Source organism: Trachinotus anak, unplaced genomic scaffold (genome assembly GCF_046630095.1).
Source record: "Trachinotus anak isolate AG129_WGS33_773 ecotype Australia unplaced genomic scaffold, CSIRO_AGI_Tana_v1 ptg000019l, whole genome shotgun sequence".
Taxonomy (NCBI): domain Eukaryota; kingdom Metazoa; phylum Chordata; class Actinopteri; order Carangiformes; family Carangidae; genus Trachinotus; species Trachinotus anak.
The window spans coordinates 13,787,116-13,814,402 of record NW_027273870.1 but is presented as its reverse complement, the minus strand read 5'-3'; the positions used below and the strand labels follow the sequence as shown (position 1 = coordinate 13,814,402).

Below are 27,287 nucleotides of genomic sequence, written 5' to 3'. Positions count from 1 at the left end.
TTGTGTCCTTCATCATAGTAGCTCAATGCCATCAGTGTGTGTGTGTGTGTGTGTGTGGCTACATTAGCTTCCCATGGCCATCAGAATCAAATTCAAGTCTCTAAAGCTGCCTTCAGAGTGACTTCTGGGTCTGAACTCAATCATTCAACCTTACGCTCCTTCTCCTCTACTGGGTTAGGGTTAGAGTCTGCCATCACCATCCCTGCACACAAGGGTCTCAGTCCAGACTGTTCGGGTCTGTGGGTTTCTGATAATGGAACGTGCTCCTGTCAGAGCAGGAGCTCTCTATCTGCTGAAGACTCATCTCTTCAGAGAGCACCTCCTCTCCTTAGCTCCTTCCCTTATTAAATAGATGTAGTCCTTATACCAAGGTCTCCTACTGCACTGAAGCTTCACTGACGAATTTTGGATAAAAGCATCAGTAAATGAGTGAATGAATGCTTTGAATATAACAACTATATAAATGCGATGAAGTAAATTGTGTGAGGCAACAGACAAAATATATGATAGTAAAAAAGTGCTAACGGTAGACTGGCTAAAATATTATGGTAGCAGTTAATATCAATTACAACCACAGGTGTGAAGATATAAGTTGATGTGAGGTTTTCTGATGTGTATTTTCTTTTCAGATACTAGTTTGTGGTTTTAGTGGCCATATAAACAGTTTTGAGAACACAATACTTGTTTGTCACCTATTTTAAAAAGGTGCAGTAAAAACCTTTACTACAGACAGACTTATCAAATATCATCAATGCTGTTAAACTACAAAGGAACAAACGAGTGATAACAGACAATTTAGTCAAGACATTTTATTGACTGTGCACAGCTCCTACAGGCTGCCATCTTCCACTGTACAGTTCCACTCATTTCCTCTTAATGGTACAAGATAGATACAGAGACAGGACATGAGACTAATCTACACCAATCAGTGAGAAACAAAGACGAAATACAAAAGGAAGGGAATGATAAAATTCAGTCAGGAGTTTCATGGCCAAATTCAGCTGGGGTCAGGTTTGGTCGTCTCATTCACTGGCTTCGTGGTCTTTAGGTATTTCTAAAAGAGGGAAAAAGGAAACTCAAGTAAGGAGGAAGATTCTGGACTCTTTGTGAACACCTGAATATATTCTCAGCTATATCACAATAAGCCCAAAAAGAGTCAAGAATATACTACAATTGCCTTAACCTTTGACCACCAAAATGTAATAGTCCCGGAGGCTAAGTGAACATTTGTGCCAGATTTGAAGAAGTTCCATCAGAGCGTTACTGAGATGTTGTGTCTACGAGAATGGGAAGTTCTTGTGGACACCTGAAACAATAAACCAAGAACAAAATGCCTCCGGCTCTGGCTGTAACTGACAAAAAAAAGGGAAAAACTGCCCTACTCAAATTCATTTATTCATTCATTTAAAACCTCGGACACACAAGGAAAACTCTCATTTTCAGTGGTGCCAACACAACTAAAATCAAATTGCGAAGAAAGAACGAAAAAACAAGGCAAAAAAAACAATGATCAAAGTATAAGTGTAGGAACTGACTATGAGAAATAAATGAATAAAACAGTCAGAATCAGTGATGGTTACAATCAATAAAATTAACATTTACACATTGGAATTGTCTCAGTGATATTAATGAGGTCAAGTTTGTTGAAGTCGGTGTGTGAAGGGGTGAAATGATTTCCAACTGGGGCTGCACGATATGCAAAAAAAAAATCATATTGTGATTATTTTGGTAGATATTACAGTTGTGATAGGAGTCAAGATTTCAGTTGTTATGGTCATTTTTTTCCATTTCATTTTGACTGAAAAAAAATTAAAATGATGAAGATGGTACTTTTGGTGAGTCTTGTACCAAACAATAATGTTCCTTTACATGTGGAGAATATCTGTAGGCCAGGGTGTCTCTGTAGCAGAGACAACACTTTATTTATGGTCTGTTGAGACATATTTTGTCTTTATCAAAAAATTGAAACAGCTCCTGTGATTTGGAAGTTGCACTTGGCCATAATGTGATTTTGATAGTATTTCAAATTATTGATCAGCTCTACTTCGAACAAGAAAGCAGAGCTGAGAGAAAAAACAAAAAGGCTTTATAGATAAATAAGAATACATGCCAACCCCCCCTCACTGACAGAGCAGACAGGCCAGTTTAGTGACTCTCATAACTTCTCCAGTGATGAACCTTAAAGCTCCCATATAGTCTAAATGTAGGTGTCCATATGTTTTTGATTATAAAGTAGGTCTAGGTTCTCTATTAATACTGAGAAAGTATCAAAGCGCTCAGTCCACAGAGAAATGCACACAGCCTGTATTCAGAAATTGAGCCTTAAAATGGGCGGTCAGGACTTCTGTAACTTTGTCACTGCCCTCAGCCATGCCCCACGCCCCGCCCATCTGGACCCACCATCCAACCTTGCTGGATTTGGTTTCTCTGATTTTATACTTGAAATATGCTATATTTTAACTGGAGAAATCAGAAAACAATCAGAAGGTGGCCTCAGAGCCTCTCTTCTGATTGGCTCACTAACCTGTTGTTACTAGAGCTCCAGAGAGTCTGAGAGAGGAGATGTAAAACTACATTGAGAAGATTTTTGGTTCTTAAAATCACAAATATATCATCTTATGGATATCAACATTTCAAATAAAACACTGGAGAAGTGTAAAATATGGACCTTTAATACAGAGTAATGTACTGCATCTGAAGGTTTGTGTGTGGAACTGACTGCCCATAAATAACATCCCTGTGAACCAACAGAGAGGAAAACTACTTCAACAATTCAACAACATTTATTAACAGCTGGAGTATGTACTCCCGGATATTTATAGTACTGCTCTCTTTCTCTGTGATGGTATTACTGTATCATGAATAAAGGTCACTGTGTGTTGCCTACCTGTAGGTTCTCATAGTGTTTGACCGTTTTGCAGTGGTTGATCTCGGCCTCTTTGGCTCCGCTGAAGAATCGATTACACACCTTACAGAAGAAACCCGTCTTTGGGACCAAGAACTCCATACCTGAGGGGACACAAGGATGTGAAAGTGAACTCCATCAGCTGCTTGCTTGATATCTTGCTGCTATCAGATAGTCAGACACTTAAAACATAGATGTAAATGGCAGACATGGTGAATAAACAGCATCTTACCAACTGGGTTACTGGGGTCAAATGGAGGGAGGACGTAGTCTGTGCTCATGGGAGTTTTCTTCTGTAATTTCTTTGCACTCTCGTCTTGTGTGTTTCTTTGGTCCTCAGACCTCTCTCGCTTTCCTAGAAGAGACATGGACCTCTTTAAAATCTGGAACATATAGTCTGTAGAATGTGCAGGGTGTTCAGCACAAACACTGGAGGAGCTTCCCAGTACAATGATAATATCCTGCTCAGCTTACACCTCTAAATGTTCCTAACTGATTCAAGGATCCTGAGGCAGGTGTTCTGGACACAAGCCTGATCTGTACCCTTCAAGGTGCTGCTGCCACCCTTGGTTCTGATTCAAGCTGAATCAAATAAACTGTACCTGTGTCTGCAGCAGGGGTCCCCGTCTCTTTGACTTCTTGATCCCGCGTCTTTCCCTGCTCTTCTGTTTTGTCCAGCAACACCACCACCTCCTCCTTGGCCTGATTGTGATTGAGAGCACTGTCCCTTGTCTTATCTTCCTCCCTCTCCGTGGTCACTTCCCCTGCTGGGCGGTTTGAAGGCAAGTCTGCAGGGGCAGCTTCAGGTGGGCTGTGTGCAGCTGGAGGGGCATGCGGGAAAAGTCGTTCATCCTCTGGGGTGGAGTCCTGAGTGGCTGTTGATGTGGTTTCTAAAAATAACGACAGATTTCAGGACAAAATGGATTACACCACTTTAAATTTAAAATCAAATAATTATCTTAGTTTCCTTCAGTTCATAATGGAGGTTAATGAGTCTGAGATTGTACCAGTCTCAGGTGCTTCTGGTCGACATGTTAGCTCATGTGTTTGGCTGAGAGAGGAGTCTGCCTGTGAAACTGCTGCAGCGGAGACAACCAGAGACTGAGCTGCTGCTGCACTCACAACTTCACACTCTGAAACTTCCTCATCAGGCTTCACTGGGATCACTGTGGCAATCTCTGTGGGTGTGTCCTTAAAGTGGAAAACAAGTTGACGTCATGACACTGTGGAAATTAAAGTCTCAGACACCAAAATAAACATGTAGAGTATGAGTTCATATATACCCGTGGAGGGTCCTGTGGGACAGATGTGGGAGCATCCTCCCCTACCTCTGTGGTTTTCATGGGAACATCAGGTGAAGGAGAACTAGGAAGGTCGTTGACATCTCCTACTTCATCTACTGTCACAAAATCATTCATGTTGAAAGGGAACTCCTCCTCCTCCTCCTCCACCTGGTTATATAGAAACATGCACAGCAGATTTGAGGATAGGAACAAAGAACAGAGATTCAAGTTTCTTCAGTTTTTGAACCAATTGCACCTCCTCACCATTTTGGTCTCTGCCTCTGAGCTGTTGCTTTGTACATCCCTCCAGGAGCTCTGCTTGTATCCCTCTGACCTGCAAGACAACCTCGATCCTGATAAACCTCCACCATATGCTCTCTTTCTCTCTTTCCTCTCTCTTTCCCTTCTCTCCCACTCCCTTCTCTCCTCCTCCCTCTTCTCCCTCTCTCTCCTGGCTCTTTCTTCCCACTCCCTCTCCCTCTTAGCCCTCTCCTCCTTTTCCCAGGCCCTCCTCTCCCTCTCCTTCCTCTCTCGCTCCTTCACCTCCTTCTCCTTTCTCGCTTCCCTCTCTCTTCTCTCTGTGTCTTGCTTCTTCATCTCGTCCTCTGCGTGGTTCTTGGCCAGCTCTTTTGTCTCCTTTGCTGCCTTTTCACCCTGCTCTGTCTCTATTGGTATTTTCTCCTTTAATCCACAGGAGGAAGTTTCTGTGTTGTTGTTGTTGGGATGGCTGGTGGTTCTAGTTCGGCACTCCACAAGCAGTGCGTTAACCATCTCTTGAGTGACCTGGTTGAAACAGGGATTAAAGAGAGAGGTCAAAACTCAGCTACACAGGAGCAACAACCTGGCTCCAACACCACACTGACATTTTTGTTGTTTTACCTTAGGCAGCGCTGGCATCTCTCTGGAAGCTTCTTTGCCATCGGGGCTTGACTGCTTTGTCTCTCCACTGGTTGGAGTCCTGTCATTTCCTGCTTCAGATGCATTGACTTCTTTGTTCTCTTCTGTCTCCATGACAGTTTGAACAGCTGATGTTTCCCTCATGTCTGTGTCCAACACTACCTCTGGTTTGGGGTCTGGTGTAAGCTTGTCTTTTTTGATTTCATCTTTGCTCCCGTTTTCTCCCAGAGCTTCATCTTCACCAACCATCTTCTCCATGCTCTTTGTCTTGTCGTCAGCGTCGTCTTCCTTCCCCTCCACAGCGGACTCAGGCCTCTCTTTATCCGCTGTCTCCTCCCCCGCAGCTGCTGCTGTTGCTGTTTGGCTGCCTTTGCCATTTGCAGTTGTATCCTACAACCAGACACAGGAATGTACTGAGTATATGCACTTGGAGATGACACTGCAGGACAGTAGCAGATAACAAATGTGTCTAAATGGGTAATGACCAACAATGATGCCAATCAGTTCTCAAAGAGACAGACCTCAGGTGAATCGAGGTACGCAGTGATGACTTTTGTCTGTGTGCTGGCTTTGGGGTCAGGCTTTCGGGAGAAAAACAGAGGGTTGTTCTGGATGATGCACGGAAACGTCTGGAAGCGTTTGTACACAGACAAGGCCATGGCTGCAGTTGCCATCTCACAGATGACCTAAGCAGACAGAGGCATGACATCAACAACACATGACATTTCTTAGACTTATAATTGAAGAATAACGCATGTAGCTGTGTCTGAGGACACAGGTATTCAGGACAAGCTTGGCTCAGGATACAACATCTTAGCAGAACAGACAAACAGGACTCACTGTGTTGTTGAGCACTAGCGTCTTGATGACGGTACCGAAGCGTCGCACCAGTTTCTGGACCTCAGAGGGGCCGGACGGCGTGTTGGGAACATTACTGATCACCAAGAGGGTGCTCCAGCCAACTGGGACCGGACTCTCCTTAACGATACAACAGAACATTCAATCGCTTCATTAGCCATTTGAGGTATATAAACATATTCATCACCATAACATCCCCTTGACTTTCTGCAATATTACAATATCAATGTACAATACTGGTTTGTTTGCTCAGTTCTACCCAGTAGAAATACTCACCAATGGGTCTACTGATCCCATCAGCAGATTGTAGAGAGCCACCTGTATAAAGAGGTTTTGTATTTATCATCAGGTTCATTGTTCAACACAAAAAAGGAAACAGCAAATGATTTTCTTTAGAACTAGTGACTGAAATGTCAAACTTTAAGCTCAATATCAAAGAACAAACCAATTAGAACTAAGATAATTAATAAAGTACATTAAAGCACAACAGAGGAGAATAAGATTTGGTTGATGATGACAGCCCTACCGGTGTGCTGAGGCCAATACGCTGCTTGACTTGGATTATCTTCAGCTCAGAGTCTTTGATCTTTGCAGGGATAAAGGTGTGAACTTTCACGATCTCCTGAGCAATCTCCATGTCTGGCACTGACACAAGCACCTAACATAGAAAAAGGATGTTTTTAATATTATCATTTAACAAATATGTCCTTTCGCTGGAAAAGGTCATCTGCAGGCATCAGGGCAATTTTTCAGTGTCTATCAATATTAATAATTAAAAAGGCAAAAATAATGGACAACTCCACACAACAATAGGAAACTGTTCAATCGGCCAAAAAAGTGAACAGCGTGGGTGGGTTTCAGGCTTGACTAAGCTGAGAAATCACTTCAATTTGTTTAGTTTCAAAACCTACACACTCTGTTCTGCCAATTGTCCCCCTTTTATCAGATTTGAATGAATCTTGGCGTTTACATTCAGGAGATATCACAGAATGTCTCGAGTGAGTTTAATCAACATTGCTCAAAGCCTCTGGCCTGAGAACACCACTATCAGGATGATTGTAATCATCATTTTCAATTATGGTACCAAGTTTCATGCCTTGACCTCGTTCGAGTTCATAGCAGGGAGAGCAAAGGCAGCAGATAGCACATGATGATAATGGCGAGGCTTTTCCAGAATTGCATTTTTGGGCCTTGAGTACAGCGCCACCTTCTGGCCAACTGGGTTCATATTTCTTAGGAAGCACTTGCACATCATTTCCAGTTATTGGACCAAGTAGCACCTAGCTCATTCCAGCTCATGGAAATTTGAGCCAGGGGAGAAGAAAAAATAATAAAAACTATAGGATTAAACATAATAACTCAATGATTGAGAAATCCAGAAAAAACAAACAGATGAACTTGATGATCATTTGTTGAGCACCTGGTTTGTATCAGAAAAAGCCAACCAATGGAAAGATGTAAAGGTACTCAGGATTTGCATTATCCATGCGTCATGACTTAAAGAGATGAAATGGTTACCAGTTTCACGCTAAATCTTGGTAAAAATTCCAGACAGTTAGTATCACTGTTTAAATTTTAATTATAACCATGGTTAATCAAACTTGTTATAGGTCGTATTCAGCATCAACCAGCAACAGTTTCCCAGATGCATGTGTCAAATGCAACAAATTTAGTGAGTATAAGCAGGTTTTTTACACTGCCAGACGAGTCTGACTTTCTCTTCAGAGAGGATGCAACTGCAGTTATAGCACACACACAAAGACACAGAGGATCTGTTGTGTTTTTCATTGTTGCTCCTGTCAGTGTTGGAGCCTCTGTGTGAGACGCTTCCGTAGGTGATTGTGTGTTTTTGAAACTTATTTCAGGGCTGCAGCTCACCCAGTCATCGCTGAAAGCAGTGTAGCAGTGGTGTTTCTGGTTTAACAGCACTGTGCTTGGCAGGTGACAGGTGGGTGTACAGTGTTACAGCTCAGATAATAATAATAAAAAATAAAAATAATAATAATAGTAATAATACATTTGTTATTCCCTTGTTTACAGAGTGGGCATGCAGCAGGCAAAGCCAGTGCTGCTACTGGTCCCTTGTCCTCATCTATGTTGGCAATGTTAATTTAATGTTTAAATGCAAACACTCATTTCAGGTTTCTGTGTTATTACTCTTTGAATATTTTCAGAACATTTTAACAATACTATATTGATAATACCAATAACCATTTTGGTCACTATAGTCATGACCTTAAATTCTTATACTGCTCTTAAAGACAGTAAAAGCTTCTGATGAATCTATGTGTTTACACCAACCTTTCCGATTTGTGTGGCCAGGATGATGTCAGAGGGCGTGCCAAAGGGCTGGATCAGCTTGATGATGTCACTCTCTGACCAGCTACTCTCAGGAAGTCCTGTGATCAGCACCGTGCCTTTCTGTAGGAGACATTGTACTGGCATGTAAGGAAAATGTCTGAATACTGATATTATATTACAAGAGATTGAACCTGACTTCAACAGACATGTGCCTGAAATACAAAATTGATACAGGTGCATGCAAAGGTTTGGGCACATTCATCATTATAACATTATAATGATTTTTGAAATGAAAGTGGACATAAAAATACCCTTCATTCAAATGTCACTGGGGTGTTACTTTTTTATTTATATCTAAACATACAGTAAATTCCCAGAATGAATACCCAGATTTACTGTAAGGCGGAGGATTTGGTTAAACACACACACGCTCAGTGGTTTTGTCTGTATGTTGTAAGGTGTGTGTTTGTGGATCATGTACCTCATCAGAGGTCTTCTGGTCTGCCTCACCTCCTGGAGTGGGCAGTAGGAGAGGAAGATGGGGGTTAGGGGTGTGAAGCTACAATCAGTATGATGTGATAAACATCAAAAACATCACCAACCAGTCTACAAATGGCATCTCAATAAAACTGATCAAGTGCAGTTATTATCAGTTGATACTGAGCATTTCTTAACAATGATAGATTGATATGCTGACACTGACTGATTGCTGCCCCTTTTAACAGTTTTTTGTTGTCCTACCTGAATTCTCTCCAGCAGCAGCCTTCTCCTTCCCTGAAGCAGGTCTGCTGTGAAGTCAGAAATGTTAATATTTGCAGGTTTCAAACTGGCAGGGTGAGCGTGCAGTGTATGGGTTTAAAAGAGAAAATGGTGATGGCAAACCTGCTGTTGGCTTCAGCGGACTGACCTTCTTCAGGTTTCTAAAATAGACACAACATGTTTATTGACAGTGTATGAGGGACTGAAAGGAAGGAAGCTTCATGTTTAAACAGCATAGACCATCTGTGCCACGTGTGTATGTTTTCCACATGGTACCTTGGCTATTGAAGCGGTGATTTGCTGATCTCTGATGGACAGACTTGAGGAGTTAGCCAGGGCCTGGGCGTCTTCAGCCTTCACCATGCATACAGATGCCTGCAGAAGGGGAGGGTGACATAGTGATGATGTGGGGCACACACAAACCGTGATGACAGCTGCTGTTGATCACATTACACACAGCTACTTATGACTCAGCAGTGACAAATGAATCAATCAACTGCCAGTCTCATTATTTGCATGTCTTACTTTTAAACCACATGTATACTGAACATGTATATTTGGTCAAGTTTTACTACAAGATCCATTTAAAAGAAATGAATAGAGATTGAATATTATTTCAACATGTTATTTCTTCTTCCTGTAACATCTACAAAAACTTTATCAAAACAGCTTGTGGCTAAACCTCTACTAATAGTGTTATTAGTGCTGTTGGGAGATCAGATTAGAGCACCAACTTTAATCCACTAAGACTGGATGAGACATACCCACGTACTATATGATTTCATTATTTTATGAGCGATGAAATGTGTTGTGTTTCGCTATAATTCATGACACAATGGTGAAATCCATTATGGGAAATGTATTTTGTTAGTTTTTTCAGCACAAAAAAGTTTTTTAAGCCATGATTGAGACAGTAGCTGATGACCTGAGCAAGGGGAATGGTACTGGAGCAGATAACAGCAGTTACCAGGATGAAATGAACTAAGACAATGACTTTTGTCTGTTTGACTGTTTTTAACCTGCTAAGCTGCTAAACCAGCTAGTCAAGGATTAGAGTGAGAGACAAGGAAAAGGAGGAGGAGCCTTAAACAATTTCCAAGACAAAGCCAATGATTTACAATAAAAGTCAAAGGTTTAAGCTCTCAGAAGGTTTTTATTTCATGTTTCTATCTGCTTCAGAGGCTGAGAAATGAATATTTAAGTTAACATTAAGTTTTTCAGAAAACCCTCACATTAGGGGTGGGCGATATCACAGTATTTTTCACTTTTTGGACGATGATGATGATGATGATTATTATTATTATTATTATTATTATTATTATTATTATTATTATATCATCACAGTATTACTTTTTTTCCCCAAGGTTTGGGAGGAGTAGCATTTCCTGTCCCTTTACGTAAATAAAAATATTTTGATAATATATAGATACATTTTATGTATCATTGTTAGTTGGGAGACATAGGAGAATATTATGCATTCTAAACAGCATTTATTTTGCAAAAAGCCCAAAGATATTGATGTTAAAATTATGTGCTACAACTAAACAAAAATTACCAGTTCTGTTATACCAAATTAAGGACACTTTGTGGTCACATGGAAGCTGTGAGCTAACTTGTATCAGGGAACACAAAAACACACAAATGAAAGCATCAAGACACACAGCTACTAAGACGTACAGTGAAATGTTTAAATGATGTGTTATCCAGAGCAACTTAAGTGAATCAGTGCGCACACCATACAGAGATTGTCTCCTTCTGTCCACAATCATTGCTCTGGGGATGAAGGTGACTGATAGACATCTGCTGTGCAGTGGTGAGGCTGATGTATGGCTCAGTATTCTGGCTGGACCATAAATCAGTAGTGACCGAGAAGGCTTCAATGTTGCCAATTTTGTTCATGATGATGTGTTTCCACCTTTTGCTATCATGACACGGAGACAGCCTGCATAAGCCTGCATATCTGCTCTATGTCAGATGATTTAAAACCAGCCAGCTCCAAATAACATAGGTACTGGTGTTTTACTTTTTAATTTCCTACAAGACAAGTATTCAAACTACAACTGAAGCTTTGAAGAAAATAAAATGGTTCATTTTTTACAAATAGGCTTTTGTATAATTAGGCTGTTCTTCTCTGCTTCTCATGGTGTTGACGGTATTGCGCAATCCATGTTGTGGCGATCTTTTGCACTGGTGATAACTATGGCACCGGTGTACCGCCCACCCTATCTCACATTCTAGAACGTCGTTTTCAAACAGTGTTGAAGATGGCTCAGGTCTTAAGGGGTTAAGTCATGAATGAAACAATAAAAGAACTTCTGAACTGCCGTCAGTCTTTGGGTCTGTGTTTATGGCTTGTGTAGGATGTCTGGACCCCTTCATACCTGCCTGCAGGGTTTATCTCTTATCTCTCTGACAAGCAAAATGCATCAATATTTATGCATCAATATATTCTGTTACACTTAAACAGAACCTTTTGTCCTTCGCCCTTCTTGCTCTCTTCCTCGGAGCATGGCATGAGGATCACGTTGTTGATCTTGCCGAAGGACCCAACCAGGTCGGTAACTTCCTGCTCGGAGGCGTCGTTTGGGATGCCCGTCAGATAAACCAGACGATCTGGAACCGATGAGTCCTGAGATGCTGGAGTCGCCATTTTCTTCTTCTTCTTGGCTGGTGGAGGCTTCGCAAACTAAAAAAAACAATGGCACAATGATTGGTTTGAGTCAACTCGAGACAAAGCAATTCTTATTACTTTAATTAAGTACTCAATAGTGAATTTTTGGTCACTATCTGCTTAGTAAAATTGGAAAAATCAACTTGTCAGACTCACTAGAATTTAATTATTTCTATTATCAGCCTGAGCATCTGTGTAAGCTGTTATCTGCTGCCCTCATCTCAAACATTCAGCTGATTCTGGGAACAGTATGACCATTTGAATTGCAACAGGAGGTACTCAAAGGAGAGAGCTCAATAATATTTACGTTATAATATACTGATATTAAATTCAGTCAAAATTCAACAGTGAATCTGAATCAGTGACTCAAGTGCAATCTGCTATTAAAGGGCCTTTTTGTAAGTTTTCTCTGCTGCTTAACATGGTTTCATGTTGGGAGCAGGTGATGCTAATTGTCGCTGGACAAGAGCTTCAGGTGTTGAACTGTTACAAGATGTCCTCTGAGCAGCACCACTTCTTCAAGGCAGCCTGGATGCTACAGTGACACAATATCGGAAAAAGATGCAACAGGCTAGCTGGTTAGCATGCTAACTTCAGTAGAAGAAAAGTCGCTATAGAGACAAGAGCTAACACTGGTTTTGCTTTCCACCTCTGGAGACAGCTATTGGTGAGTAAAAATTTAAGTTTGATGCTGAACTCATGTTTCTAGACTGTTAAGTGAACAGATGCTAATGCTAATGTCGGCTATGCAGCAACAGCAAAACTTATATTATACTTAAACTTAAATAACTGCTTTAACATGGAGTTTAACATGTGCTTTTGTGGTTGTGTTAATTGTTATGATCCCATGACAAAGGAAAAGGTTGTGAATTCTAATGCTCCAAAAAAATCTGTATGATCAGTCCTTTGTGCTAATCTGCTTAATTAGCTGTGAAACTGTGGCTGAGGTTGGTCCAAAACAGCTTCAGTCTTCCATGTCAAGCTTCACACAACTAAAGTGAAAAACACCCACAGTGTCAGTGGCCTTGGCACTTGTGTTCTTAGGCGTCTTAGCTCCAGTCTTTGTCCCACTCCTGACAGTCTTGGTGTTGGACTGGGACAGTCCATGTTTGGAGGTGTGACCCGCCTTAGAGGATGGATGTCGGCTGATGTCACTGGAGAACTTGGTTGAGTCATTGTGTGGACGCTTCACAGCACTGCGAGAGGAACCTCCTGTGGACACATGAATCAGAGGGAGGGAGGGGGGAAGTAAAGAGAAATGACCTGAAGTCAGTTAATTTACAATGACATGAAAAATAATGAAGCAATTACATTCCTACATTTGAAAAGGTGAAGCCAGATAATGATTGGTCATTTAAAGCTCTTACATGAACATTTCTAACCCTGCTCATATAGACTCACACAGGTTTGTGAAACCATTTTATGTTTTTACCTGATGACAACTTACATACTAATATACATATAAACACACACTGACTCTGGTGGATACCACATACAGTGGGGTCCAAAAGTCTGTAGTGCTATACAAATAAAGATCATTATAATTATTATTATAAATGGAATGAGATGCAGAGCAGTGTGCCTGTAGCGGGCAGACTCTCTTCTACGGAGAGTGGCTAAATTTTGTCCAAAAAGTTGCTAGTTGCCATGTGCTTTTTTGAAGAAAAGAAAAAGAAAAAAAGTTGTTATGAAGTCTGCAAAACAAGTGACAGAGGTGCTAGCACTCATTGTAAATGCTCCCCCCGATGATGTAATAGAACCTGTTTGCTCCAACTCATTTTGACAGAGCAACAGACAGCACTAGGCCAGCCAGCCAATCATCCAACCTCATTGCTGGGGAACTCTGATGATGCACTGAGCATTGCTTATTTTCACTACAATTATCAGTAGCACTGCGGTCAGTGAGTCAGTGCCAGACATTCATGTTTATAGATCTGGCTCTGCTGTTGCCATCCAGCCAAAAACACACACTGACTGACCCGATGATTCCCTGTTTCTCCTCTCAGCCTGATGCTCTCTGGAGGATGCAGATGTTCGATGTGAGTGAGCCGGACTACGTGACCCAGAGTGGTGGTGCTCCAACCGACGGCCATGTTCTTAGGACAGAAATTAGAATGAGTAAGTTTAGAAGTGGGTGTACTATACTAGAGATATTTTCCCTGGTCTGAGTAATTTATTTGACAGCATCTGCTATTACCAACACCTTGATGATTCAGTATTAAGAACCCAAAGATAACACAAAGTCTCATTTTCTGTAGTGCTGTATATCTGCCGAGAGAAGTGCCATTATTGGTTTGTTTAGGAAGGAAAGTCTGAACAACATCTTTACAACCTCTCTTCATCCCCAGCACGAAGGAAATACTAAAGTGTGTTGAAGTATTTGATAAAATGCTTATTTGAATGTACCTTTGCTATTCACTGGTCACAAGCTGCATTAAGAAACAACAGCACTGAACACAAGGATGCATTTTTGACCTGGGTCCACTGAATAGTCAGAAACCACTTTTGCAAATCAGCTCAGGACATACTTGGATTATTTCTAACTTTGCTGATGAATATTTAACAAAGCTCTACTCAACCCACTTTGTACATGTTGTGCCTTCTCTGTAACATGTGGTCTACCTGTGTAGGGGTGGTAGCGCGGGCGAGGAGAGTAAAGCTTCCCTTGTGGCCTGTGGGGATGGGGGCCCACCCCGTGTTTGCTGTGAGGAGGACCTGGGGTGGGAGAACCAGAGAGGGATCGGGACACGGAATGGGATGGCGAGTCATCCTTGGAATCCCACAAAGCCCGGGTGCCATACCGTCCACTCCGACTGGATAGACGATAACAACCATTGTTGTAACAAGGGGTAGCTTGAAGGCCTATGCTTGCATGGATTAGTTTTTTCCTTTTCTGACTGCCTTAACTTGATAGGAGTGATAACCACCTACTGATGGTTACAGCTAAAAACAGATTATTGGAAACAGAAGAACAAGAGTCCGACTGACCTTGATAGATTTGGTTTCCAGTGTGGGTACCTTTAGAGACACACAAACATAAGCTAGCATCAAAAATCTTGTATTTAGAAAGAATTTCAAAACACACTTTTATGTATCAATACAAAGCTGCGCTTTGTATTGATTTTTTTTTTTTACCTCAAAATTCTATACAGGCTGTGAATACTTATGTACATGTTATATTTTTGTTTTTTATTTTTAATAAATTTGCAAACGTTTCAAGCAAACTTTTTTCACTTTGTCATTATGGGGTATTGTGTGTAGAATTTTGGAACAGGAAGGGATTGTGGAGTGACCTTCCTCTCTGTACTAGATTATGGAGATGTTATTTATATTTATTTACATGCTCCCATTTTCAACCTTAATCATCTGTATGCTGTCTATCACTCAGCTCTCCCATTTATCAACAACGATCCATATGGCACCCATCATTGTGTCTCCTAACAGAAGGTGGGCTGGCCCTCCCTCTGTCAGATGAGATCACCACTACTATCCATGAATCTACAAAGGGCTACTCCAGAAATTGCCATGTTATCACCACTCCTGTCCCCAAGATGTTCCACTTTTAATACACATTCTCAGGACTGACTGGCTTTCTATGTTCCAGAAGTCAATACTTGGCAGGACAGTGTTTAGATATCAGCCTCATCTGTCTGGAATAATTTATAGGGCAATTTAAAAAAAAAAAAAAAAAAAAATCAATAAATCACAATAAATGTATATTTAAATGGATTTAAATGCACGCTGATTGTTGTTTATATAAACATGCCTGCTTATTTGTATGAATACATATATGAATGTATATTTAAATCACTGAACTTTTGCAGCTCTGCTATAATGTTTCTCTTTGTTTTGTTATTATTAATCTTATTTTCTGTACTCCGGTCTCACTTGTAAATTAGAACTTGATCTCAATGTGAATTCATTAATAAAAATGAATTAAAAGATTAAATACAGAATAAATAAAATAAATATAAAAGTTAAAAATAGAACTTAGGCAAAAGCATAACTTCAGTGGAATACTCATGTGTGTCTGTGTCTTCTGGATGTGTTAGTGTGCAATTGTTTGCAAAAACATTTCCTACAGCACTAATTAAGTTTTATGTAACTTAAATGTTTTGTCCTATTCAAACCCTTTTGACTGCTCCTTTTGACATTCAAAACAAAATGCTAATTTCTTTACTTAGTAACTATGACATATTAGTGAAAGACTGTAGATACAGCACATTAAGTTGTCCTCACTTGTTGCGCAGGTCTCTGCAGGCAGCGGTGTGGTTGACGGTGTTAACATGGTCAACCCAGTCCTGAAGAAAAACGACAAACAGGACAGGACGATGTCACAATCAGACAGACAGAAACAGAAACAGTGCTCAATAAAGCTAAATATACATTTAGCATGTATGAGGATATAGAAAATGAGCAAGATCTAAGCAAACTCATTTGTTTATAGCGGAAGACTTAAGTTCTGAGAAAACAGCTCAAGTGGATCTTTGTTCCCTGTTGTCATTTTTAACATGGTGTGAATACCCTGAACAGAAAGTTGATACTCTTTGATCCAATATTCAAGTTCAAACTATGTCACAGATGAAGTAGAAATACAAGACAACACTCAGGGGTTGTTCTACAAAATCATATTGTTCAAAATTGTTTGTGTAAACTTGCTCTGTACGTTTTCTACATTTAAGTATCTTCAGTGTGACTCCGTCTTTACCATTAATACTCCGTACACCACTGGCAGAAAACAAATAAATTATCACATTAGACTTCTTGTTGCAAATGCCATTCACTTAACTTACTACGTTATGTTTAAAGGCTTGAAGAGGACATATCATTTAGGACACTATCATCTGCTCATCAAGTAATTTGTCACCCATGCTCTATGAATTTCTGTACGACTAGTCAGTTCAAAATAAAAGAAACCAATTACAACGGTAAACAACTTTGACAAATCTAAGATAGTTCAGACAAATCAAGAGGTTTAGTGTCGGACACCTACAAACCTTACATTTTAACAAAGACCCCTTCACATTCTGTTAGATCAACATTTAATTGATTAATGAGTAAGGGGCTAATTATTCATCAGGCTACCATACTGATTTGACATTTCTGTAAATTCGGGGAAACCTTTATACAAACATGAATCTTTTAATGAGAAAATATATGATGAAAGAAAAGACTGATAACAAATATCTTTTGTCTGAACATACTGGATCTTCACTTGGTATACTTGAGAAACTAGGACAGTCACAATCAACTATAAGTTATTACTACTATGACACTGAAGCTGAGCACAAACCATTTTAAAACGTAGCTACTTGTGTGAATAGTCAATCACAACAGCATTTGAGAAAACAAGAACTTCACTGGATTTTCTCAGACAACAAAGGAGTTTTTTCAACAGTTCTTACTGCTGAACTAAGAAAATTATCCCCTGATAATCCCTCTGGTCAGTTTAAAACTGTGTTTTACTAGTTCAACTGTATGTCCAAACAAAAATAACCCATATTTGATTGTTGTACTTTGTATACATCAACCCTTGATTAATACATCATGTTACACCTTTTATCTTTCACCCTTTGATGTATTTAGTGATTAAACTATATTTGGATAGGTCATAACGCAGGAAAACAGAATATCACTTAGGAAGAAAAGAGCAGTTTTATTTTATGGAATGAGTGGAGGACCAGGATGTTTAAAACTAACTTTACCCCTGCTGGTGCTGCATGGTTAACCATGCAGCATTTTTCAGAAGTAAAAATGATTTTGTCATTGTACATTTCATGGAAACTTTAGGTAGATCTGTTTCCTAAGAAATATTATCGTATGGATGCTGGATAAATTTAGCTTTCATTCAATAAATAAATAAACCTGGCATTTTTCATTGCACAGCCTTCCTTCAAAGTTTAATGCACTGTTATTTTTTAGTTTCATGAAATTTTCAACCTAAAAAAAAAGTAATTGTGGCACATGCAGACGTTTGGGAACCCAACTAAATCAGTACTCAGTAAACCTCCCTTTGCCAACTGTTAAGCATTAGGCTGGAAATATTCTGCTAAGCAAATAAGTAGGGTTGCCTAACTTTTGCACATTACACATATGCAATAGAAATGTTCTATTTTTTAAATTCATAAAAAAGAAAATAACAGCACAATAACATTTGAAGAAAGGCTGACTGCTTCAGGACTTCTGTTCACTTCTGTTTATTTCAAAAATCAACAAAATATGTAATTTGACCAGCGGTGACCAAACTTTCATATAACTGTAGCTAGACCACATAGAGCAACCATACTGATGTATTTCAATGGGAATTACAAAAGGTGATGCAAATAAAGTAACTAAATAATATCAAAATCGCTCATCTTGACAACTGCCTGGTGAAGAAATATTACAGACTAAATCTTAACATGTGAAGGTACTTCTCTCAGGAAACTGCTGGACATTGGGGAAAGAGGGCATGTTGACACTCACCTTTTCCTGATCACACTGTGTTTGGCACAGGGAGCAGGTATGGGGATACACCTTTGGAGACACAGCTGAGAAATCACCTATCATGGTAGGTGTAGGTAACTTCTTGCTGGTCCTGTGTGTTTTTGAGCCAGATGAAGAGGAGACAGACCGTCTCGAGGAATCATCGCTCCTGGTTTCAGACGAGGGCCTTGGTTTGGGTCCTTCATGCCTGTAGTCTCGGTCTAGATTACGAGATTTGGATGATGGCGGTAATTCTCTCCCAGGTGACCGACTGCTCTTGCGATGGTCGCTACTTGTTCTGCGATAGTCCCGGTCTCCATGCTTGCTTGGTTCAGTGTGTTCCAAATGAACCTGCCGCCTCTCAGCTTTTTCCACTTTTGATGCAGATGAGGATGATGAAGGGTACATTTTAACTGTCCTTTCACTGGAGAGTGGCTCTCTTTTGAAAGTTTCTCTGGTACTATTCTCATCCTTTGCCCGACTGGCATGACCATAGTCAATGACTTTACCTGCTGTCTGTGTAACAGTGAGAAGACTAGGCACTTCCGGGGAGCGTGACCGTGCCAATGGGGAAGAGCGGGAAGGTGGCATTGGCATGTCATGGATGTTGTGTGAGAACGAGGATGAGGAAGCAGAAGTTTTCTGATTGCCTGACTTGTTGATTTGGATGTCACGCAGTATGAATGGTAAAGTATCTGGGGTTAGCTGATCATCAGGGTAGTGACTCAACACTTCTAAGTCCTCATTTGAAAGTCCAAAACTGGCCAAGATGCTTCCCGCACTCTCTGGTGTGTACAAACTCTGACTGTCGCCGCCACCACCACCACCACCACCACTTCCGCCGCCATGTGGATGCCGGGCTTGTGGCGATGGTGAGTCACTTACAGAGGCAGTCCAGCTTGGGATGCTTGTTCCTGTGTGGCTGCTCTCGGGCTGCTGTTGAGGCCCCTGGTGTCGTTGTGACTGGTGGCTAGCACTAGGTGGAGGACTGGCAAACAGTTTAGTTGGAGGTTGGTAGCTTGACCAGTCTATTCCTTGCTGGTGGCCTGGCTGACTATCAGAGGTAAGAGTTATTTGGTTAGAGCTGTAGGTTCCATGTTGACTGATGCCCGAACCTGAGCCTTGGTTCTGGTGTTGGTTTGGTGGGTTCATGTGGTCAATGAGACGGTGGTCCATGTCCCTGACACCCCTGATAGCCAGGGCAGACTCTAGCTCATCAGGGAGTTGGGTGGGTCGAGGAAATTGGAAACCCATCACCTGTGACAGCATGTCAGAGGGAGTGCGATTCTGATGTTGATTTGGATGTGGTTGATGAGGAGGCCTGGGTCCATTTGAGAAGGGCTGCGGCCCTTGTTGCTGGGAGTGGTGGTGGTACATGGTGGCAGGAAGACACGGTCGAGTGGTTCTGTAGGTTTTGCAGTTCGTACCCACGTTAATCCCAACAGCTGACACCTCTTGTCTACTGATAAGACTCAAGAGGGCCAGGTGAGGAGGTAACGCTGCTGCAAACCTGTTATTGTTGTGATACTGGTTGCCAACAGTTATAGTCGCTAGAGAGGCAAGCTGCCGGAGAGCAATCTGGGCCTGAATCTCAATCTGAGCCAAATGGAGAGCTGTCACTGCAGCAGCACCAGCCACAGGTCCAAATATGAAATGGGTCCCTCTGGTGCTGTTGGAAACGGAGAATGTTGCGCTGGGTTCCAAACAAAGGATAGGAGCACGGTGCGAATTACTGTCTGTGTGCACAGCGAGGCTGTGAGGTGGAAAGCAGAAATATACTATTACAGATGAACAATCTTTCATTTCAAAAGCAGCTTTCAGATGAAGTTGTTTTCCCCATGTTCTTTCTTATAATATGTTGGCTCTCGCTTTTGTTTGTGGTTTCTTCCCTTAAAAATGTGTCAAAGCACAAAGAAATGTGGTCAGCTTTGAGATCTCTTCCCAGTGGTCAAGTGCGGAAAAGCAAAGCAATATTATGCAACACTGAGCTTGAAAAAGTTAGCATGAAAACCCCAAACCAGTGTTTCCCATACATTGATTTATTTGTGGCGGCAGTCACATTTAGATTTTCTATCGTTTTTTTTTTTACTATGTCAGAATCTGATTTTATTGTAAAGCTGAGTGCAGCACATTGTTTTGTTCAGCTGCCCCTTGCCCCACTCTCGTTCTCACATTTCCATAGGCTTCAATGCATGCTCAGTTGGTACCCTTGTAGTGGTGTCCATAAGAACTAGCCCGGACGAGTCCACAGAGACTCAAAAATTGGAGGGTACATGGGCGTCTGCACAGAGCTCATGTACACACTGTACACCCTTATGCCTAGCAGACACTTGTGTACTCACGGACGTGAAAATTATAACACTGGCCTTAGTTGCACTAACCATCAAAAGCACCAAAAGAAATCTTGTCACATCGGTGGGCCAATGGACCATGAAAGAATCATCCATTACATTTTTACTGTCACTGTCTCTTTACTGGCCCTGTCCTCGTCACTGGGGGTGCACAGTATGTGCTGGGAGTGGGCTTGCTGGCCAATCACAACATGGAATCAGCCCTCGTTGTTATTTGTTTGACACAATGTAAACTACTGGCCTGCATATATTGCTCACTAATTTATTAGTCACAAAGTATTTAGGAATTTGAATATTTACATACAGTATTATTTGATAATTACTTCAATGAAGTTGTCAGCCACCGCCACAAATAGATTCTAATTCTAAGAGAAACACTGCAAACAGGTAAATATGTATTCAGCCTATGGGGACACTATACTGAAGCCTAAACCTCTGGGCAGGTGAGAATAATTGATAGAGTTATGCTTCCAAAGAAACACTTGCTCTCCTACAATGCATGTTCAACAATACAACACAGTGCACTTAGTCCAAACACGACATATGCCTCTTTGCCAAAAGGTTCAGAGGAGAACAAAACAGGTCAACCAGCACATAGTGAAGTTTCTCCCCGCAGGTCACATTAGATCGCTGCAGTGTCTACAAATTATAAAACACACATGTCCTTGAACAGATTGAAAATAAACACACAAATAGTGAATCCTAGTGTACCTTTCTTTGCATAAAGCCAGTAACACGTAAATAATAAAATGGACATTACTAAACATCTTGAACAACATGTTTGCCTGTTTGACACAATAATAAGAAAGAAAGTCCAGTGAAGATAGGCTTACACTGTATGTATTTGTGGTTAGTTGTCATCAAACATGACAAAAATTCATGTAATCTCTTTTTGGTATCATTATCCTCCCTTTCTTATTTTCATATCCTGTACCTTATCCCAGCTAAGGCTGAATGGAGGGTTGTTTTTCCTTTTATGAGACATACCAAACTATCTTTAAAGTGATTTTATTTCAACAATAGTGTCACTCATGTCAAATAGTGATCTGATATTACACCCTGCCTTCATCTTCTATGTCATAGATGAAATCCACCTGTAAATGACTGCCACGTGTCATAAATAGACCAAAACATAACAATTTGGTGATGTTGTCCAGTGTTCAAGGGCACATTATGCTTTAACAAACCAAGCAGAGCAACCTGTGACCAAATATTGTTAGGAGAGCTTGCATGAAAAAACTATGTACAAAAGACAAAGAGATGATTTTGTTGATGATCAACTCAACAGATGCTGGTTAAAGAGGTTAAATCCTCAAAATGAAAGTTTAGCAGTTTCAACATTTTGCAGAAGAAAATGTAACATGCAGGTTAACATGATACAATACAAATAAATACAAAAAATAAAAAGGAGTCTTGACGTTCATAAAATAATGATTGGACCCTACTGGATGTCTGGTATATCAAAATGTCTGACAATGACCTGTGCTGCGAAGAGTCACAGCAGTTTTTTAAACCTTTTAAACCAACTTCACATAAATTTCACTAAAGTAGGGTAACACAACCTGTCTGGAGGATTATCTAAATCGAAAAGTCCCACATAAAAATATATTTTCACAAAGAAAGGAATGTGAAGCAACAATATCCAAGCCTTCAGTGGTTCTTCTTGTTATAAAAGTGGTGACTTCTCACTGTGCTTTTAAATTTGTTGAATAAATACCACTATAGCATCCATCTGCACTTCCTCAACAGACAGATATGTGCATTAATGGTCAATCTATGCAGAAAGGGAGATTTGGAGCATTGCGTGAAAGCATTAACATTAAGTGAAAAACGCTCCAAATCCAGAAATGCAACAAATACAAAAGCACATACAAGAGTGAAAGCAAATACAACAAAGGGAAAGACAAACAATGGTCAGCTGTTTCCTGTTTGGTTCAATTATCCTTGGGATGTATCTAGATGTTGATTAAAATCCGCCTTTTGCAAACGGAATTGAATAGATTTAAGTTTAGAAAGACACACACGTGTGTATATGAGGTGATACAATTCACACTGCATGCCAGGACAAAAACCAAGCCATGAAGTACAAGCAAGTCTCTGTAGACCTCCATGACACCATGAGACCTAGATCAGGGCAGAGTGATAAAACCCATTTCTAAAGCTTTGGGTGTTCCCAGGAGAACAGTGGCTTCAATACCTGTGACATGGAAGTCTGGAACCCACCAGGACTCCTCCTAGAGTTGGCCTTGTAGCCAAACTGAGTAACAGGGGAAGAAGGGCCTCGGTCAGGGAGGTGACCTAGGACCCAGTGGTCACTCTTATAGAGCTGCAGAAGTCTTCTGCAGGGATGAATGATGGTGGCGGCAGTATCATGCTTTGGGGGTGTGCAGTCTAATAATCCTGTGTTTGAGCTTCATCACCATGAAGACACAGACTCACAATTAATGTCATTTCTGTTTATTATTTTCTAATGTTTTCTTGTTTGTTTGTTTTCCAAAAATTAAGTCGATTGGTGAGGAATTAGTGCATTTATAACATTAAATTAAAATTAAAATTAAATGGTGCAGTGAGTGGAAACATGGCACTGTACACACACTCACACACAGATCTTATTAAACCCCATACATTAGTATCAGTGTTCATTTATGGGGTACAGCATCGTTTTAACAGCAGGGTACTGCGATGCATGTCTAGTACTGGTATATCATGCAACAATGCCACACTACAGCCAAGACAACAAAGTAACTTCAGGACAAGTCCCTGACTGTCCTTGAGTGGCCCAGCCAAAGCCTGAACATAAACCCTAGAGAACAGCTTTAGAGAGACCTGTGGATGGCAGTTCACAGACTGCCATCCACAATCTGATGGCGCTGGAGAGGATGTGCCTGGGAGTGAGGGGGTAACCAATCACTCACCATGCCCCTCACAGTAAAGCAACTCTTCTTTCTGAATGCGTTTTCCTATTTGGCACTATTTGGATTTGGTGCCTGTTACCTATACTTTTTGTGCTTTCACTCTTTTATGTGCTTTGTCCTTAGGGGCCACCATACACATGGTACAAGGGGTGACTAATTTTTCATTACATTTTTGACGCCCATGCAAACTACAATCAACAACATACCAGTGTATGTAGGGAACATGGGGAGTTACACTGAATGAAATACCAGTAATGGAGAAGCTGTCAGCACTGCTTCATAAAGAGAACACTGAAGAAACTAAGCTTTGAAGCTTTGCTACTGTGTCATTTACAGTAAAACCTTGCCAGTATTGCTTGTCTGTATTCCTCGTCCCTGTCCTATACTCTGCTCATAATCATAACACATTTTGGTACAAACTCAGACCGTGATACTACCACAGGCCATCTAATATTCAGATACAACTCCATGTAGTAACTTAATGCGTTTCTGGCTGCACCAGAGCCCTCGCTCGTTTTTTACGAGCCTGCCCAGCTGAGACCCCGGCGTTTCTGAACCAGGTCTAATCTCAGCTCCAAAAACACAAACCACATGCGCAATGCCCGCACTGTGATAGATTAATAGCTACATTTCTTCGGACAAATCGTGATGTATACGCAGACCTACATCCATCAGACCTACACACACCAGCCATTTTGGGTGTTCTCACAAGCTAGCTAGCTAGCTAATGTTAGCCACCAAGAAAAAGGGATATGTGCAGCCCGTTACATTTAGTGGAAACTCGTACTGTTTCCGAGTTCACCACATTCAATAAATACCTTTCACAGCGAGTCGAATTGGACCTTTGTTGTTACCGGAAAGTCCCGATTCCTTTTCAGCCTGTAATCATTTGCGTCCAGTAAAGCCCGTATTCCGCCATCAGCGACAAGATACACATCCGCCTCGGGTTTTTCATAATAAAACTGCGTCTCCACAAATCTGCCAAACATCTAAACAGACTAAGTTATCACTCAAAACCAAAACACTCCTAGCGCGTCTCCAGTTTGTGTCTCTCAGTTTTTGTGTGTTTTCATAGTGTACGTCACACAAGCTAAGATACTGCATAGCTGTGGATGTATTTGTTAGGGGGTAATTTCATTTTTTGTTTCGGTCCTTTCAGAAGACATGTCCATAAATTAAGACGTTAGTAAAATCATTGCCTGTTACATCTAAATTGTAAAGCAAAATTTAGATAATCACAGAACACTAAAGCTCAGTATATCACTAAGGCAGCACTGAATTAACACACACACACACACACACACACACACACACCTGTTAAAGCACTCTGTTGCCCACAGTATTCATCTCCTCTTTCAGCTAGTGTGATGGAGGAGGTGAGAAACACATCTGTCAGTCATAAACTAAACTCCATCAGCTCTTCTTCTTAACAACAACATCAAGAGCCCCCCTCCAGGTTATTATGATGGTTATCCTTCACTCTGGTGAAATGACCTGAGATAAACCTGCTGAGTGACTGGAATGGAGAATGGACAGAGGGAAACACATGACAGCAGAGAGCATGTGCTTTGGTAAGTCATACCAGGTGGTCCACTGTTGATTTAGGTCGTATTGAAAAGGCAGCTGCAAAGTTGTTGCCACCAGGGTTTAAATCTTGGGATCCGGTTATCTAGGCCAATTGAGGTACGATTGTGCCAATTCAGATGGCATCCAGATTTATTTATTAATACTTGATGTGATGACATTTCCTTTAATTAAATATAAGACAGATACAACTTTTCTTGACAACAAGGATTCTAAGTTATTGCTCAATCCCAGATACACAAATACTAAAGACGTATCTAGGAAGAATGGTGTCCTGAGCATAGAACAAAGTTACACCTTCACTGTGTGTATTGTAATCTGAGTTTCTCTGTTTTGGTAACCGGTTTGAGAAAGTGGGATTCTCGAGCATTTGAGTCCCTCCTGTTAAACCACTTCCCCGTGTTTAAACACATAGGCACCACCCACACGAGCCGAAACAGTGCGGTATACAGTGTTTAGGTAAAAGTGACCTTCCAGAATTGCCTCCAGTGAGGAAATCACTTTTTCATCTAAAGAGGATCCAACAAGGAAAGAGATAAGACCAGAGCACAGACCGACTGGACATGGGGAGTACTGACTCAAATCTGTCAAAACATCCAGAAAGTTTGTTTGTGCAATTGAAGATAAATCCAAGGCTGAATTCAGGCTTTCTCAGTCAGATCACGTTCGGCCAGTGGACTGTATAAACCAGAAAGTTTTTAGAGTTTTGGCCAGCTCCAGCTCCAGTCTTTTGTGTGAATGCAGATAAAATCCAAATAATTTTCTTTATCAGTCTGACCGTGGCGCAAATACTGGTCTGTCTTTACCGGGCTGGAGAACCCTTTGAGCTGCTCAAGGGCTCCAGCTTGACTCAGATCTGGTTTTCTTCTCCTCCATGTGTCAGTAACTTGATGCTTCATAATGTCACATAATGTCTGTTTTCATTAGTGATGGTTATAGTACATTAGCATGATAACATTAGCTGATATGCTGTTACCAATATTACGAATTTGTTCGACAAATTGCTGTTATAGCAACCATTGGCCCCCGCTATAGCATTGCTGTGATATGCTCCACAGCAATGCAAGCAAAGGGTAATGGTTGTGGTAAGATAGTTTTTTGTTGGCCCTTGTATACACAGGGTAAATTTATTAATTTGTGCCACCTGTTGTGTGTATAGTGGACACTTTCACTTGGCTCTGTGACACCTTGCTGACTTAGAGCGTGAAGGGAGGAGAGAGGGAGGTGGTTGTGGCTGAACAGAGACCTGAGGTGTGGCTAACGAATCGTTTGTTTTGGACTGAGATGCTGATGGTGTAGGGTGACATCTAGTGGCAGTGATGATTGCTTACAGAACCTTTCAGGGAGAGGAGAGTCAACACACCCACAACAGTGCGAATTAATGAGCAAATTGTTGGAGAGTTACACAACCTAGAAGTATTTCTGAAGCACGCTCATCCCTGAATGTGACAGATAAGAGACTTATTTACTGTCATTGAGGTCGAAAAGAAAACAAGGTGACAGAATGAGGTGGAGGGGTGCAGAAGTGTTTTTGTGTCAGTTTATATTAGGCATACAGGAAAGAGCAGGAGAAGGGTGACTGAGGCAAGAGAGAAGAGATGACAACATTTTGAGTCAAAATAAATGGGATCAGTGCGATCAGTGGATTTGTTTATGGATGCACAGTAAAACTGTGTGGAATTCATTTTTTGGTGAACTGAGCAATACTGACTCATACTGACTTTGCTGACGGTGAATGTGTTATAAGAGCTGAACATTGGATTCCAAGGTTCATACAAATGAAAACTGCTCATCTGGCACATGAGACAAGAACTTCCTCTTTTTTCTCATTGCCTACTCAATGAGAAGACATCAGGCATATTAAACGAGCTTTTTAGCTTTCAAAGTCTAAAAATACATAACATATGTGATAATTTAGAGTAATAACAAGAGTCACAATTAACTGTGCTTGTAGTTGGAGGTCTCCTGTCTTCTCTCTGATATAACAGAGGTCTATGAGGAAAATGCCTCCTCAGCTGCAGGGGTTTTTTGTTCATGCAAAACCGTGGTTGGTCATTGGTCAAATTAGTCTTTATACTGTATATCCTGCTCTGCTCCATAACTGTGTTCTGTAATAGACCAGACAGGAGTCTTTCCATGGAAGAGAGAACACTGGTTTATTCAGTCCATGTGTTGGACATGGGGCGGTTTCATTCCAAGTCCAAACACTCAAAATCTACTTCCCAGATGCTCCAGCAGTTTCTTACACCACGCAGCAGTTGTCTCATAGAATAACAAAGTCGCAAAATAAATCTGGCC

General features: G+C 40.9%; 1 protein-coding gene across 5 annotated transcripts; it reads right to left on the bottom strand.

The window, feature by feature from the left end:
• Positions 1-794: 794 nt before the first annotated feature.
• On the bottom strand, positions 795-24,344 carry LOC139636210 (zinc finger protein 638-like). Of its 5 annotated transcripts, XM_071504051.1 has the most exons (25): positions 24,224-24,344; positions 18,140-19,892; positions 15,914-15,975; positions 14,663-14,692; positions 14,297-14,487; positions 13,654-13,770; positions 12,687-12,886; positions 11,474-11,689; positions 9,280-9,378; positions 9,127-9,164; positions 8,986-9,032; positions 8,726-8,757; positions 8,245-8,364; positions 6,470-6,601; positions 6,220-6,261; positions 5,926-6,063; positions 5,607-5,771; positions 5,068-5,475; positions 4,453-4,971; positions 4,189-4,356; positions 3,913-4,096; positions 3,508-3,795; positions 3,138-3,260; positions 2,888-3,009; positions 795-1,054 (listed from the first exon to the last, which is right to left on the bottom strand). In XM_071504051.1, exons 2-25 carry the CDS (start codon positions 19,514-19,516, stop codon positions 998-1,000), a joined length of 4,875 nt encoding a protein of 1,624 aa, XP_071360152.1. In that variant the 5' UTR covers positions 19,517-19,892; positions 24,224-24,344; the 3' UTR covers positions 795-997. The 5 variants fall into 5 exon arrangements, with proteins under 5 accessions (XP_071360152.1, XP_071360150.1, XP_071360151.1 ...); XM_071504049.1 differs by lacking the exon at positions 24,224-24,344 and having other exon boundaries at positions 4,234-4,356; positions 18,140-20,061; XM_071504050.1 differs by lacking the exon at positions 24,224-24,344 and having other exon boundaries at positions 12,801-12,886; positions 18,140-20,060.
• Between the last annotated feature and the right edge of the window lie 2,943 nt (positions 24,345-27,287).

What these genes read in the sequence shown, in the direction of transcription:
- LOC139636210 (XM_071504047.1), bottom strand. Translation starts at nt 19,942, where the DNA reads ATGAAAGATTGTTCATCTGTAATAGTATATTTCTGCTTTCCACCTCAC. An exon ending in AGAAGGGCGAAGGACAAAAG is followed by an intron (nt 9,379 to 11,473) that starts GTTCTGTTTAAG and finishes CCCCTTCTGCAG; the next exon opens with GCATCTGTATGCATGGTGAA. An exon ending in CGCTAGTGCTCAACAACACA is followed by an intron (nt 5,772 to 5,925) that starts GTGAGTCCTGTT and finishes CTGTCTGCTTAG; the next exon opens with GTCATCTGTGAGATGGCAAC.